At 36.9% G+C, this 17,762-nt stretch overlaps 1 protein-coding gene across 1 annotated transcript; it reads left to right on the top strand.

Moving 5' to 3' along the window:
• The first annotated feature begins 667 nt into the window (after nt 1–667).
• Nucleotides 668–7,671, top strand: LOC122306810 (potassium channel AKT1-like). Its single transcript, XM_043119328.1, has 11 exons — nt 668–934; nt 1,852–2,217; nt 2,332–2,389; nt 2,482–2,799; nt 2,932–3,177; nt 3,286–3,384; nt 3,589–3,621; nt 3,744–3,929; nt 4,131–4,325; nt 4,424–4,499; nt 6,400–7,671. Exons 1-11 carry the CDS (start codon nt 747–749, stop codon nt 7,311–7,313), a joined length of 2,679 nt encoding a protein of 892 aa, XP_042975262.1. The 5' UTR covers nt 668–746; the 3' UTR covers nt 7,314–7,671.
• Nucleotides 7,672–17,762: the final 10,091 nt, after the last annotated feature.

The raw sequence follows: 17,762 nt of genomic DNA, 5'->3' as shown, positions 1-17,762 counted from the left end.
AGAGAAAAGATTATTCTTTATCTTTTTTTTTTTCTTTTTTTTGTTATTATTAATTTATTAGAGAAATTTACATTTATGACCAGATACATTCTAGGATGTTCTTATATCAAATATGATATCATAAATTAATACATCTGGAGCTCTACTAATACACTATTTCCTTTTATGATCGGTCTGACCTTCACTATTATAGACACTCTTTATAGACAAGCATCTAAGAGAAAACACTCTTTGACTAAATAGAAACTCAACCTCTACAGACAAAAGTCTGAAAGACGAATTCTTTTTTTTTTTTAATTTTAATTAATAATAAGAAAACTAAAATGAAAAGTAATAAGATAGATGCAAATTACACTTTGAACTAACTCATTTGTTTTCATATTGCGAAAAATACAAGGCTCCATTTGTTTTCATAAAAGAAAAGATATTTACAATCGTGAATTGTGAATCGTCCCATAATCATTTTAAAAAAGTGAATAAAATATGAGATTTAAATAAAAAATTAATTTTTTAATAATAAATTATACTTCTTTTAAAACGATTATATAATATTTATATATTTTACGATTATATATATAATTAGTCCATTCAAAACTATATAGAACAAAAACAGACAAAAAAAAAAAATTAAAGTTGGAAGTTTTTGCGGGAGAGAGTCGGAGAAACTGTACACACAGACAGTATATAACTAGTTATTCGTAACGTTCTTGCCGATAAACAGAGGCGTGTTTTCTCTATGGTCGACAATGGAGGCTTCCATAAGCAGAGGGGTCTTTCGGGTTTCGATGTGCGGCCAAGAAGAGAATGAACTGTTGTCAAGGGATGGTAGCCATTTCAGTCTCTCTACGGGTATTCTGCCGTCTCTCGGAGCAAGAAGTACTCGCACAGTCAAGATCAGGAGTTTCATTATATCCCCATATGATGGCCGTTACAGGTCCGAAACGATTTCTTTTCTTCGTGTTTTCGTTTTCTGGGCTGGTTTCTGTTTTTTTTTAAATTTTCATAATTTATATTCTGGCCTCCATTATTATGGAGTGTTGGTTTATGAGCAGCATTGTTTTTTCTCTGTTGTGAATGATTATATTGTATTCTTGCATTCCTGTTTCGGGGTTGAAACTGGATTTGTTGAAATTCTGGTTTCCTATTTTGTTCTCTTCTTAAAAATTAATTTATTTAATGCTGGCTGTACCGACTGAACTGCTGTGATTCGCTTATTTATGCATTTTTTAATAATGAGAATTTGGAAAAGATAACAATTGAATATTGGTATACTTTGTTTGTAACTAAGAGCATTACTTTGTTTTTTTTTTTTTTTAATTTAATTTTTGCTTCTTGTTCTCTCTATGAGAATGATTCTTGTGCTTATCTTTCTGGATTTTTAGTTTTTGTAAGCCACACTTTATTTTGATTTGCCCATTGATTTTCCTTTGTCTATATTGTTTTCTCGTCACAAGTCAGACCGGAGCTGCTCCTACTTGGAGGTTCTTTCTCTGGTTGCGCCCAATGGAAAAGAGTCTGTATCTTTTATAGCGTCTGTCTTTGCCTTTTTTTCCTCTAGTTGTAATGCCTATATGTAGATTCTTTTACTTAGCTAGCCTCGTGTAGAGAGAGAATAATTTCAATACCATTTTAAAGGAACTAAGTTTCGAATTGGGCAAATTTGTCATGTACAGAGCCGATCCATTTCTGCATAAAGATCTGTGATCTTCACTATTTACTTATAAATTGAATTCCACTACCATTGTGATCCATAACCGTACAACAACTCGGAGGAGTTTTACCAGACTCACCATCTACTTAAAATTGACTTATTTTTGCTTAGATTAGCTCAGATTAAATTGGTTGTTGCAGGATATGGGAGAATTTTCTTGTTGTAATGGTCATCTATACCGCTTGGGTATCACCATTTGAATTTGGGTTCCTTGAAAAACCAAAGGAACCTCTCTCCATTAGTGATAACGTGGTCAATGGATTCTTTGCTTTGGATATCATTGTCACCTTCTTTGTAGCGTACCTTGATAAAGCATCCTACCTACTAGTCGATGATCCAAAGAAGATAGCATGGAAATATACAAGATCCTGGTTGGTCTTTGATGTCATATCCACAATCCCTTCAGAGCTTGCTCGGAAGATCACTCCTTCACCTTTCAGGTCATATGGCTTATTCAACATGCTTCGCCTTTGGCGTCTCCGAAGAGTTAGTGTCTTGTTTTCCAGGTGAGGAGGATTTCCATTTTATTAACTGTACTTCCATCCGCTGAAAGCAATATGAAAATGAGTTTCTGCTTTGGTTGTTCAGTCTTAACTAGGGATTAATTTCTCTCAATACAGATTGGAAAAAGATAAGAACTACAATTACTTTTGGGTGCGATGTGCAAAACTTATTTGTGTAAGTTCATTATAACTCTTGAATTATTGGGAAAGAAAAGGGTTTCTCTCCTACTGAACACAATCTTATCAGGATTTGGATTTCCTTAACAGGTTACCCTTTTTGCGGTTCACTGTGCTGGATGTTTCTATTATTTTCTGGCAGCACGTTATCATGACCCCAGGAGGACGTGGATTGGAGCCTCAATGAATAACTTCCTTCAACAGAGCTTGTGGATCCGCTACGTGACTTCAATCTACTGGTCCATCACTACTCTAACGACTGTTGGCTATGGTGATTTGCATCCTGTGAATACAAGGGAGATGATATTTGACATCTTCTTTATGCTTTTCAACCTTGGGTTGACAGCATATTTGATCGGAAATATGACAAACTTGGTTGTCCATGGGACCAGTCGGACCAGAAAATTTGTGAGTAAATTGTATTCATTGATACTCTGACATACATATAAAAAGCCAGATATGGAATTTTGTTTTAAAGTTTGCTAATTTCTGTAGTCATTACTAATACTCTTTCCCTTTTCTTTTTAATTTCATCTCCAGAGGGATACCATTCAAGCTGCCTCAAGTTTCGCACAGAGGAACCAACTGCCTGTAAGCTTGCAAGATCAAATGCTTGCGCATTTATGTTTGAAGTTCAGAACAGACTCAGAGGGGCTCCAGCAACAAGAGACTCTTGATTCCCTTCCTAAAGCCATCCGGTCAAGCATTACTCATCATCTTTTCTACACTCTTATGGATAAGGTGTATTTGTTTCAAGGGGTTTCAAATGACTTGCTTTTTCAGCTGGTAAAATCTGGCTCATATTCTAATCCTCTAAAGCTTCTCTGAAGTGAATTCCCCCCCGCTTCTATTTGGTGAATGCTAACATGTTACTTTTCCATCTAAATTTTGAAGGTCTCAGAGATGAAAGCTGAGTATTTTCCTCCCAAGGAAGATGTGATCTTGCAGAATGAAGCACCCACAGACTTCTATGTACTTGTCACTGGGGCTGTGGTAATTATTCAATTTATTTATTTCCTCAAATCTTGAAATCCATATGTTTTTTTTTTTTTTAAAATTATTATCCAAGTGAAGTTGAATAGAGGCTATAGAGCTATAACATGAAGTATTATTTTTCTTCCATTGAAATACGACAATTTTTTTCTTTATTATGAAATTTAGCAAATAATGGCCTCTGATGTTTTCATTACTCCACAGGATCAAATTGACTGTAAAAATGGGCTGGATCAGGCAAGTGTGATCTCTCAAATACTTCTTTAACATTGGATGGATGCATCTGGGGTTCAAACATATGTTAGGACCGTGTCCTTGATGTACTTTATGCTGACTGACATCATAGCAAATGGTTGCAGATTGTTGGAGAGTCAAAAACTGGTGATATCTGTGGAGAGATTGGGGTACTTTGTTATAGACCACAGCTATTTACAGTGCGGACCAAAAGGCTGAGCCAGCTACTACGGCTGAACCGTACCACATTCTTAAATATCGTCCAGTCCAATGTTGGAGATGGGACCATAATCATGAATAATCTCCTTCAGGTCTATAAAATAAAACTAACATCATCATTCCTCATCAAGGGGAAAACCTCTTCCTATTTTGATTAGAATTTTTTAAGTTTTCCTTATGATACTTTCCTGTTCTCTGAGTCTTTGATCACACTTTTTGGACGTGACTTTTGTGGAATATGTATTAGAAAAAAGCTAATGTCAGACCCACATGCCTTTTTTCTTGGTGGGCAGCATTTGAAAGACCTAAATGACCCAATAATGTCAGAAGTTTTGGTGGAGACAGAGAACATGCTAACTCGTGGAAGAATGGACCTACCTCTAAGTCTATGCTTTGCAGTTCTAAGGGGAGATGGCTTCTTGTTGCATCAGTTGTTGAAACGGGGACTTGATCCGAATGAATCAGACAACAATGGAAGGACAGCTCTGGTGCGTGACATGCTTCTGCTTCTGGTTTTTTTCTCTTCTTAAAACATGAATGCTAATAATTTATTTCCAAATTCCTTCCCCTGTTTATATAAAATCAGCATATAGCAGCTTCCAGAGGAAATGAGAATTGTGTGCTTCTACTACTTGATTATGGAGCTGATCCTAACAGTAGAGGTACCTTCTAGCCCAACACCATGCCCATTCACTTGGTCAATTATATTTAACTAGGTGCTCTTGTCGTAAGTGCTTGTGTTCTTCTACAATCCTTTCTCTGTTCTTAAAAGTAGTAATATGTTATCTATCCTACATATGTTATGAAAAACTACTGAAATTTGTAAAAGGAACCAAAAAGGGATTCCACAAAACAATGAAGAAGTTTGTAAATGTGATCAAAACAATTTTTGAGAAATATAGAAAACAGTTAGTAGAACTAAAGTATAGTTAAGTGTCCATATAATTGATTCTTATGTTATAATTAAAGAATCTTTTATTAAATTTCCAAAGAAGGATCTTCTACAAGTCTGTTTTGTTTTTCAACCATTTTGAATGTCTACTGATATCTTACTGAAGTCAATCCAAATCAGGAATCTTTATCATTCATTTTTAGTAATGCTGTAATAATGTTGCCCCTTGGGAGCATTATTTTTGTCGGAAATTTTAATGCTTCAAACTAACCAATTTGCCTAGTAGTTTAGGTAAATAATGGAGTGACATTTGACTTTTGGGATTGCCAGGTGCAATTTATTTGTCACTTGACCTTCGTAACCAAAATTTTCTGATTGTTTGGGTAAATAAGGGAGTAACATGCTGACTTTTATAATGCCAGTGTGCAATTTATTGTCAACCGAACCCTTTTATTACAATACCAAGAAAGAAAACTCAATGTATGGATGGACTTTTTGACTTCTATTAAACCAAACGCCCAACAATCTTCTTCCTCCCTCATCATCCCCCCCCCCCCCCCCCCCCCCCCCCCCCCAAAACAGTTACCACACAATGGAAAATATTTCTTCTGTAAAATTTACTGGGATATTTACTTGTGCAAATCTATAATTGTTCATGTCACCAGTTTTATTTTTAGTGTGTTTTGTGATTGTTGTTTTTCTCATTTCCTTCATCCATTAGTTTGTGGAATATGAAAGCCTAAAAGTTTTGCACTACATGTTACTGTCAGCTTGTATTGTGATGTGCTGTACATTTCTTGGCTCGGCTTTTTCAACATTTTGTTCAATTCTGATATGGTAGCATTAGTCTATTTACTAGATTAATGATATTATTACTAGATTATTTTATAAAATTGTGGTTAAACACTCCTTGTGCGATGAGGTGGTTGTTTCATAGATTTTCATGTGGCAACTTTAATTTAAGGAAAAAAAATTACTTAAAAAATATCAAATATAAATTTTGTAATAAAAATAATTTTCTATTAATTTTTTTTAAGGAAAGGGCCATCCTGTGGTGGCCAAGAACTAGCCATCAGAGGTTGGCCCAAATGGGGCCAACCCCGTGGTTAGGGCTACTACCTGCCCATTTGGGCGGGTACCACGCTCATTTGTCCCCTGCCCTCCCCCCCAGCATGGGCTGGGTGGCAGTTTCTACACCAACCCAATTACACCATTACCTCGTTGTTGAGTGGACAGATGGCCCAACCCACTACCTGACCAACCGCACAATCAATAGATCAACACAAACTACCCATCTGTGCATGCCCTTCCAGACCCAATCAACCCCTCCAGCCTGTAATTAATGGCCCAAATCAAACTAGAAAATTCCCATGGGTCTTGCACAAAACGAAGAAACCAAAGAAGAGAATAAGAAGAGGAGGAGAAGAGAAGAAAAGAAGGAACAAAAACATGTAGAACCACAAGTAAATTTCCTTTCCAGGTTTAGTTCACTTGTGGCTCTCATCTGTTGATATAAGTTTGCTACATATTCTGAACTATCTAGCCTCTTTTTTCATTTTTTTTAAGAATACAATTTCTTTCCTTTCATTGGGTTTGTGGAATCAAGGTCATTGGGTTAGTGACTCTTAAAGTAGCATAGAGTGAAGAATAACATTTTTTGCATGATGCAGACTCAGACGGGAGTGTGCCGCTATGGGAAGCAGTTCTGGGTGGTCATGAACCGGTGATCAAGCTACTCCTAGACAGTGGTGCAAATTTACAATGCGGAGACATTGGTCAATTTGCATGCACTGCTGCTGAGCAAAACAACTTGACCTTGCTCAAGCAAATTATCCGTTATGGAGGAGAAGTCACGCATCCTAGGACAAACGGAAACGGAACCACACCTCTTCATGTTGCAGTTAGCGAAGCCAACACTGAAATAGTGAAATTCCTTTTAGATCATGGGGCTGATATCGACAAGCCAGACTCTGATGGTTGGACCCCGAGGGCTCTAGCTGACCAGCAAGGACACGAAGACATTAAAATCCTTTTCCAATCTACTAAAGAGCCTAGAAATCAATGTATCATTGCGGTTCCTGAGAAGCAGAATCGTGCTCGTTTCATTGGGAGGTTCCCAAGTGAGCCAACAATCCGTCCTTTACCCCTGGAGGGCTCCCTCCAGACTACAAGAGATGGATCATGGATCCAGTCTCGGTCCCGTCCAAGGCGTAGGACTAACAAGTTCCACAACTCACTATTTGGCATAATATCTGCTGCGCATGCTGGGGAGGATTGTCTATTCTCTGTAAATCCGATGGTAAGTGCTAAGAACTGCAGAGATAACCCAGCTAGAGTGACAATTAGTTGTCCGGAAAAGGGAGAAGCTGGTGGAAAGCTTGTGGTACTTCCAAGGAGTTTTGGGGAGCTGCTTGAGATTGGTGCTAAGAAATTTGGGGTCTCGCCGAGTAAAGTCCTAAGCAAAAATGGAGCTGAAATTGATGACATAGAGGCTATAAGAGATGGTGATCATCTTATCTTCGTTTGTTATGTTGAAACTGAAGAATCTAATAGCAAAATCACTCTACCTAATGGGTGTTCGTAGTACTTCTTGTTCATCTATACGTGGACTCGTCTCTCTTTTTCTACGAACTATTATGTTGAGATCTTGCGTGGAGTCAGAACGCGGTTATCAAGTGATGCGGCGTACAAATCAAAACCGATGCAAAAAATACAGCGATATTGTAGAAACGAAATCTGTTACATGAAGAGTATACAACTGTTGTGTGCACTACAAAGAATCAAGATCAGAGGGGATAAAGAGCTCTCCAAGAGTAGGTTGCCTTATAAAGGCTTGTAAACAAGGTATTTGAGATCAAAACAAATTTTAAAACTAATCCCTTACGAAACTCATGAACTAAACTTCTAAACTTAAAAGCAATAAAAGAGTAAAAGTTCGAATCCGATTCTAAGCAGGTTTGGATGGTAAGATGAGAATTTTTTTTTTTTTTTACCTATTATCTGTTCTGGTGCTCATTCTTATTTAAATATTAGAATACAATATTTCAGTACCCAGTGCGATCGATTGTACTATTTGAAAAAATATATATATATTTTTTAAAAAGTAGAGATATTGGATGTCAAAAGATAATATTAAAATAAAAAATCATTTTATTATTATAATTCTTTTAAATTCTCACATAAAATATAACAAATCATTTCATTTTTTCAAATTTCTATTTAACGTTTTTGAATTTTAAAACAATAATATTATTAAAAAATAATATTTTATTCAACTTTCAACTTTTATTAGGTTCGGTTTGGCCACATAAAATTTTCTTCTCAAATACAAAATTTTCATCTTAGTATTATAATTTTTTCAAATCTCCATATAAAATATAATAAACAATTCAATTTTTTTTCTAACTTTTTCAAATCTTAAAATAATAACAATATTAAAATATAATATTTTAATTTTTAATATAAAACTTAAAATTCTCAACTCAAAATTCTTAAGTGGCCAAACCGATAATAGTTTTCATCTTGGACAATGCTAGGGATCCCGTTAACTTATCCCGCTGAACACTTTTTTTTTTTTGAATTTTTTTTACAGAAAGATTAAGAAAATTATATTTAATTATATTGTGAATTTTATTCATCTTTTTAAAATATTTAAAAGTGTTAAAAAAATGATATAAAAAAAACAATTAAAAGTAACTAAATATAATTTTCTTAATCTTTCGATAAAAAAAAATTCATAAAAAAAAAGTGAATGGGACAAGTTAATAGAATCCCCCAACGGGATGCCTAGCATTTTCCTTTCATCTTTTCACTCGCAAAGCTCGAGGCTACTAATACGGAATTTCACCCCAATATATTAAGTGAATTGCTCCATTTAAATCGCCTGGTTTTATGGGATTTCTACGGAAATTGAAAGTATGGGTCTAAATCAGTCCGATCCCAGCTGCCGGCAAGGAGAGTGAATTTTCGGTCCATTATTTTTTTTAGACCGGACTGAACTGGATATTTATAAGGATGGGATGAACCGGTACCTATCGGTCTGGTCTGATTATTTTTTTATTTTTTATTTCAAATAAATTAATAAAAAATTGATTTAAATTACTAAATTAAAATTAAGTAAATTATTAATATAAGTTATGTAACTTATAACACATTAAAAAAAATATTTTATATGATCAATAATAATAAATTAGATAAAAATTACATCATTAACTTATATAATTAAGATATAAAAATAATATATTAAATTATTTAAAATATTTTAAAAATATATATATAAGAGTTTGATCCGATCCAGTCCAAAATTTAGAGACCTCGAGATCAAGACCAAAAGGTTTCGGTCCACAATTTATAGGATCGAGACCGACTGGTGTAGAATTCGATCCTGTTTGGTCCAGTCTGAATGGGTCGGTCCAGACTGACCGCCTTACACCCATAATTAAAACAACATAGCAATTGAAGAAAAATCCGAGACACCCTACTCGCAACTAAGATAAGATGATTTTAGTACTATTTTTATGTGGGGAAATATACGTTTGATATTCAAATTTTTTTCTTTTTTCTTTTTTTAAAAAATAAAAAAATTAGTCATCCGAGAATCCCACAACCAAAGGCGATGGCAGTTCTCTCCTTCCATGATTACAGGTTTGGGCGCTAAATTATTGGTAGATAGCTGTTCTCATGATCCCACTCCACAAGGAAAAAAATAGTACAAATTAAAGACATGAGAACAACTTCGGAGAAGGATTTTCTCACAAAAATTCTTGGGAAAGATTGAGCTTTTTATGTGGTGTCATTCCCTCCTAGGTTTCAATATTAGTTATTAAGTTTTTCTCAGTCAATTAACGCTTCTCATCATCTTTTTATTAATCATCAGTTCATCATCTTGTGATATGGTATTAAATGGTTGGAATAGTATTTATTATATTTTACTTATCTACCAAACGCCACCTTAAAGATGTTCAGAAGATTGCGGTAAAAAAATGATGAATAACATTTTTCTTTTCAGTTTCTTATTATTCAGCTATCATAATTTATTAATATACTCTCCAAACTATATATCGAACTTAATAATTGAAACTACAAATATTGTTATGCATTTAAGGAAGAAAATGAAATCGATCTATTCAACTACGTACGCTAAAATTTTTCAAATTAGAGAAATAGACATGCATATATACTTGTTGTGAATTATAAGAAATGATCTCTCATTTCGATTGGTCATTATTCCCTTGAGTTTTTAAGAATTGAGGTTGTTGCGTGTATCTTTGGAACAACTTAGAAAGTTTCCAAAAACCAAGACGTACGCAAGAAAGTTTCGCATAAATGAAAGATTAGATCACATTGAAAAAGAAAATTAGTATTTATTTACATATTAATTAATGTTTAATCGATGAATTAAGACCAAACAAATGAAAAGCTTCTAGACACCATACTCTATATATTCAAATGTACATATAATTACATTAATCCCATGCATTTGATTTCTTATTAATTCTGTGTCTACTTCTGCATGCGTTCCGTGACAGCTGAGACACAAATATTCAACCCTGCCCATTTTCCATATCATACCCTACACAGAATATTTACGGTCTTCCAAAATCAATTCCAGAAAATGAAAGATGATTTACTGTTTGGATTTTAAGAAAAACTCGGCAAAGAAATTTGTTTTTCGTTCTTAATTTTATCATTCTAATCACGCTAAATGATGTTCATATATGAAGGATGTTTTCATGCATGTAAATATATAGTTGATGCAAGAAATAACTTAAAATTTAAGATAAAGAATAGCATTAAAGAAGGTGAAAGAAGAAGAAGAAGAAGAAGAAGAAAGAGAAGTTACTGTTGAAATTCGATATTGATAAAGGCGACGATAGATGCATTTGCAATGGTCTGGAAAGCAGTCTTGGACAAAACCATGGTGGCGCCATTAGAAGAAGGCAAAGAAGGTGCTGCGCCAACATAATCAATGATCCTAATCTGGATAGTCTGGCCTTGAACACACGTTCCCGGTTGTGAAGCACTGATGCACCGCACTAAGTACTGCCTCCCACACGATGCCCCATTATCCCAGATTCCATCACCGGCCGACGCAAACAAATTGCTCAATGGGAACTGCGATGGGTCACTCCCATAACATGCCGTCGCTATATAAAATTCATCGGGAAATTGAAGATGATCAAAAGAAGGATTTGATCAGTTATATCTATATATATGCATGGTTATGGAGGTTTTGTAGCTATGTTCAAGATCAGAAGAAGTCTTTGATTAGTATATATAATATATATATACACACTTACGTGAGTATGGGGGAGAATACCGGCGGCAGTGCCAACCGTTGAGTACTGTGGAGTCTGGTCCACATCGCTCGAGTGAGGCATTGGCCGCTCAAGCAAATTCAGACAGATTCAAATGCTCGATGTAAGCTTGACAGTAAGCTCGAGTAGGAAGCTTTTGCTCGAGCGGAGGCATTGGCCGCTCGAGCGAAGTCAGACAGAGTTGAACGTTCGATGTCAGCTCGACAGTGAGCTCGAGCAGGATGAGGAAGGAAAGTTCGCTCGACACGTGCTCAACACGTCGCTCGAGCGAACATGCATTTTTAAGGTTTTCCGCCATTTAATTATATATATGATGTTTTACATCATATGGCCGTATAGTTGACACACGAGTGAACATAGTGGATGTACTGTGTTGAGATCCATTATTGTAGTGTGATATTCCTCAATAATAAAATTCTCTGCAGCTCCCGTGGACGTAGGCAATTTGCCGAACTACGTAAATCTTGTGTCGTGTGTGATTGCTTTTCTCGTTCCATTTTTTTTATTCTCTTTTTCAATTCATTGTCATCGTTTTTCACAATAATTGGTATCCGAGTCAGGTTCGGGTCTGAAGAAAAACGATGACTGGAGATGATTTGAAGGTATCGGGGATCGAAAAGTTTGATGGCACGGATTTTGGATACTAGAGAATGCAGATAGAGGACTACCTCTATAAGAAGAAACTTCATCTTACACTATTGGGGAAGCAACCAGAGAAGATGGATGATGCTAATTGGAACCTGTTGGATTAACAGGTTCTGGGGGTTATTCGATTAACCCTGTCGAGATCCGTTGCACACAACGTCATCAAGGAGAAGACGATTGTGGATCTCATGGCGGTTTTGTCAGGTATGTATGAAAAGCCGTCAGCGAATAATAAGGTACATTTGATGAAAAAGTTATTCAATTTGAAGATGGCAGATGGTACGTCTGTTGCATAACATCTGAATGATTTTAATACTATCACAAATCAATTATCGTCTGTTGAAATTGAATTTGATGATGAGATATGTGCACTAATACTATTGGCTTCACTGCCAAATAGTTGGGAAATCATGAGAATGGCTGTTAGTAATTCTGCTGGTAAATCTAAATTGAAATATGATGATATTCTTAATTTGATTTTGGCTGAGGAGGTGCGCAGGAAAGATTCAGGTGAGACCTCGGGTTTGAGTTCAGCTGGAATTGTGGCAAAGTTGGCCACATAAAAAAGAATTGCAAAAACCCTAAGAAGACGGAGAATGATAGTGCTAATGTGGTAACTGAAGAAGTACAGGATGCACTATTGCTTGCAGTTCATAGTCCAGTTGATGACTGGATACTGGATTCAGGGGCTTCCTTCCATACATCTTCCCACCAGGAGCTAATGCGGAACTATGTTGCAGGTGATTTTGGGAATGTGTATTTGGCTGATGGTGAGGCTTTGAACGTAGTGGGGATGGGAGACATTGATATTGCACTTCCTGACAAGAACAAATGGACCTTGCAAAAGGTCAAGCACATTCCTGAGTTGAAGAAGAACCTCATTTCTGTTGGACAGCTCGATGAGTGTGGTCATTCAGTGGTGTTCTCAGATAGCACCAGGAAGGTCACAAAAGGGGCATTGGTACTGGCTCGGGGTAAGAAAACTGGTACACTATATATGACTACTGGTTTAATTGACACTATTGCTACTACTATTGCAGAGAGCACATCAGATTTGTGGCATTGCAGGCTTGGTCATATGAGTCATAAGGGTATGAAGGAACTTCTGTCTAGAGGCAAGCTACCAGAACTGAAGTCAGTTGATCTCAGTATGTGCGAGAGTTGTGTATGGGGAAACAAAAGACGGTTAACTGCTTGAAAAGTGGCAGGACGCTTAAGACAGGAAGACTTGATCTTGTGCACACAGATGTGTGGGGTCCTTCCCAGTGGCATCTCTTGGAGGTTCTCACTACTATGTCACGTTCATTGATGACCATACTAGGAAGGTATGAGTTTATTTTTTGAAGCATAAATCTAAAGTATTTAATGTTTTCAAAATTTGGAAAGTCATGGTTGAGACAAAGATAGGCTTGAAACTGAAATGTTTGAGGTTTGACAATGGTGGTGAGTATGTCGATGGTGGGTTCAATGAGTATTGTGCAGCTTTGGGTATCAGAATGGAGAAGACTATTCCTGGGACATCACAGCAAAATGGAGTTACTGAGCATATGAACAGAACCATCAATGAGCGTGCTAGAAGCATGAGATTGCACGCTGGACTACCACCCACTTTCTGGGCAGATGTAGTCAGCACTGCCGTTTACTTGATAAACAGAGGGCCATCAGTTCCACTGGATTGTGGATTGCCTGAGAAGGTTTGGAGTGGGAAAGATGTCAAATTTTCTCACCTTAAAACTTTTGGTTGTCTTTCTTATGTGCTTATTGATTCTGATGCTCGTAGTAAACTTGAGGCTAAGTCAAAGAAATGCTATTTCATTGGCTATGGAGACGAGGCATTTGTCTATCGTTTCTGGGATGATCAGGGTCGGAAAATCATAAGAAGCAGGAATGTGATTTTTAATGAGAAAATTATATACAATGATAAGTTTAGTACAACTTCTATAACAACTCCTCAGGAGTCCAAGTTTGTAAGACTGGATGACCTACCAGAGGTCACAGTGCAGTGTAGAGATGTGAGTGACGGGGAGAGTGGGTCCAGTGCACCCATTCCTATTATTCCGTAGGCAGTTTCAGAACCGTCCACTCCTATAGTTGCAGTTCACAGGTCAGTTAGGACTATACGTCCTCCACAACGTTTCTCACCTATTTTGTATTACATTTTATTGACAGATGGTGGAGAACCGCAGAGTTACGAAGAAACCTTACAAGATGAAAATTCTAGCAAGTGGGAGCTAGCCATGAAAGATGAGATGAATTCCCTGTTAGGGAATCAGAGATGGGATTTGACAGAACTTCCATCAGGGAAGAAGGCATTACACAACAAGTGGATGTACCAGGTGAAAACTGAGCATGACAGCAGTAAGAGGTACAAGGCTAGACTTGTTGTAAAAGGCTTTCAGCAGAAGTAGGGTATTGATTACTCTGAAATCTTTTCTCCTGTGGTGAAGATCACAACCATCAGGATAGGGATGGTACTGGCTATGGTTGCTACTGAAGATATATTTCTTGAGCAGTTGGATGTGAAGACAACTTTTCTTCATGGAGACCTTGAAGAAGACATCTACATGCACCAGCCTGAGGGGTTTGTGGTATAGGGAAAGAAATGTTCAGTTTGCAGATTGAAGAAGAGCTTGTATGGCCTGAAACAAGCTCCTAAACAGTGGTACAAGAAATTTGATAACTTCATGCACAGTGCAGGGTACATTAGATTTCAAGCAGATCACTGTTGCTATGTCAGGCATTTTGACAATTCTTACATTATTTTGTTGTTGTATGTGGATGACATGCTTATTGCAGGGGCTATTATTGATGAGATCAATAATCTGAAGAAGCAGATGTCAGAGCACTTTGCAATGAAGGATTTGGGAGCTGCAAAGCAAATCCTTGGCATGAGAATTGTCAGAGATAGAGTCAGAAGTACGTTGAGACTCTCACAGGTTGAGTATGTGAAAAAGGTACTCAGTAGGTTCAATATGGACAAGGCCAAACCAGTTGACACACCCTTGAGAAGTCACTTCAGACTCAGCAAGAATCAGTCACCAAAGTCAAAGGAGGAACAAGATTACATGAGTAAGGTTCCTTATGCCTCAGCTATTAGTTCACTTATGTATGCTATGGTTTGCACAAGACCGCATATTGCCCATGCAGTGGGAATTGTGAGTAGATACATGAGTAACCTAGGAAAGCAACATTGGGAAGCAGTGAAATGGATTTTGAGGTACCTAAAGGGTTCATCAGAAACCTGTTTGTGTTTCTCTGGGGAGAGCTTGGAGGTGCAGGGCTATGTTGATGCCGATTTAACTGGAGATATTGATAGCAGAAAGAGTACCATGGGCTTTTTTATATACTTGGTGGTACTGCAGTGTCATGGGGTTCTAATCTACAGAAAATAGTTTCTTTGTCTACAACAAAAGCTGAGTATATTATAGTGTCAGAGGCTGCAAAGGAGATGGTATGACTACAGGGCTTCTTGGAGGAGTTGGGTAAAAAGAATAAGAAAGGCACTCTCTACAATGATAGTCAGAGTGCTATATTTCTTGCCAAGAATCCAGCATTCCATTCCAAGACCAAGCACATTCAGATCAGGTATCACTTCATACGATCATTGTTAGATGACAGACAGTTGTTACTTGAGAAGATTTGTGGAAGTAAGAACCCTGCTGATATGTTGACAAAGGGTGTTACACTTGAAAAACTGAAGTTGTGCGCAACTTCAGTTGGTCTTCTAGCATAAAGACAGGGGCAATGAGTTGCAGAGGTGGAGGATATCATGTTTGAGGAAGACGGCGATACAGCGAGTGTACCAGTCTCCAAGTGGGAGAATTGTTGAGTACTGTGGAGTCTGGTCCACACCGCTCTAGCTGAGGCATTGGCCGTTTAATCGAATTCAGGCAGATTCAAACGCTCGATGTAAGCTTGACAGTGAGCTCGAGCAGGATGTTTTCGCTCGAGCGAAGGCATTGGCCGCTCGAGCGAAGTCGATGTCAGCTCGACAGTGAGCTCGAGCAAGATGCAGAAAGGAAGTTCACTCGACGCGCGCTCGACACGCCGCTTGAGCGAACATGCATTTTAAGGGTTTTTCGTCCTTTAACTATATATATGATGTTTTACATCATATGGCCATATGGTTGACACACGAGTGAACATAGTGGATGTACTGTGTTGAGATCCATCATTATAGTGTGATATTCCTCAATAATAAAATTATCTGCAGCTCCCGTGGACATAGACAATTTGCCGAACCACGTAAATCTTGTGTCATGTGTGATTGCTTTTCTCGTTTCATATTTTTTTTATTCTCTTTTTCAATTTATTGTCATTATTTTTCACAACACCAACATCGCCATGGGAGGTAGGAAAGAACTGCTGCAGCAAGAAGGTGATCATGATCAGGGATAAACGTTGAAGAATTGCCGGAGTGCTCGACATTTCGGGAAATGTGTGAGGAACTTTGGAGCAGAGAATCCTTTATGCCACGCGAAGGAAAAATAATAACAAAAAAAAAAAAAAAAAAAGAGGGCGTGATGCCAATATTAATGGGAGTAAAATGGCTGAAAACTTTCAATTGTGGATTTGTTTAATTAGGAAGTTTTTTTTTTTCTTCAATTAGGGAGTTACTTACAATGCGACGTCAATATATATATATATGAAAGACGTTATCATATCTTCATTTCTCTCTTTCGTTTGATTGTTAACATATATATTTTTTTCTCGGCAAGTTAAGTTTTGCATAGATAAACTAAACGGTTATAAGGATATAAGATTCAGTGATCGGGAAGGAGTTTCCAACAATCATCTAACAAAAAACAAATGCAAAACTGAAAATAAAAATAAAATAAGCGGGTTATTAATTCAAAAAATTGACTCTAATCCATTTCATAAGAATAAATTGCTTTAAAGCAGTTTTAATATAATCTGATAAATAGACTATAAACTTAAGACTAAAAGCCACGTTTGAAACTTTTGACTAATTGTTAATATACTTGTTGTGCCCTAGATATCACCTTTCTTTTCTTTTCTTTTCTTTTTCCCTCATTTTTCTTATCTACCACCGGCCTCTACCGCACCTACTACTGTCAAACCTCACTATTCAAATCTACTTGTAAGGCTCTCCCGAGGACATAAATTTAGAAAAAAACCAACTTCCTCTTACCTAAATCCTGTATATCCAAGTTATTTAAATCTAGATCCAACCTATATAGATCCAAGTCTCGTAGTTTGGAGCCTCTGTCTATGTTTAGCTTTTCAATAATTGAGAGTTAATATATTATCCAAAATAGTACTGTTGTTTCAAAAATAAAAATACCGCAAGTAAATTTGACTATTTCTCATGCTGAACCAAACTCGAGTAATTCGTGCATATATAGATACACTTCTTTCTTCTTTTATTGTTTAACACTTTAGGCGTCTAGAACAGCTGCCTTGTAAATCCCATTCTCTCTTTCAAAGTTCAGAACAAATCCGATCCTCAGCAGACTAGTGACATATGTCCCAGGCTGTTTTTTTTTTTTTTCATCATCAATGACGTTAGAAAATTCATCTCTAGGAGATTGACTGGCTGACTCCTAAAAAATGAACGCAAGTCTGTTATCACGTCACCACTACCTTCCATGGATTGAGAAATTCAATCACTTTGTACCCCAACAACCATTAGGTTAGGAAGCGACCTGGACTTGGTTTTAACTTTTAAATGCAAGGCTTGACAACGCACTTGGAGGAAATTAGCGTGAAGAGATAGGAACCTTGATCCACAATGGCTGTCGTATATACAAAAGGCATTGACCGGATTTTTTAAAGTGGGACCTAAGTTAACTGTAAACTGTTTCTCCATACCCATCTATTACTATGGTTTGATCATAACCATTCCTTCGGGCCTCGGTGCCGATGATTGTGGTAGTTCTGGTCATCTAACCTAAAGATCAGAGGGTACATGGAATGGAATGTAATGTAATGGCGAAAATATAAAAAGGGCCACTAAAGTGAGATATTATAAATTGGACTATGAAGCCAATATTAGAGAGAGATGCCTCACCTGAAAAGATATGATCAAATAAAACAAAGAAAGATGTCAA

Source organism: Carya illinoinensis, chromosome 4 (genome assembly GCF_018687715.1).
Source record: "Carya illinoinensis cultivar Pawnee chromosome 4, C.illinoinensisPawnee_v1, whole genome shotgun sequence".
NCBI classification, from domain to species: domain Eukaryota; kingdom Viridiplantae; phylum Streptophyta; class Magnoliopsida; order Fagales; family Juglandaceae; genus Carya; species Carya illinoinensis.
The sequence above is the reverse complement of the archived record's forward strand: the minus strand, read 5'-3'. Positions and strand labels throughout refer to the sequence as shown.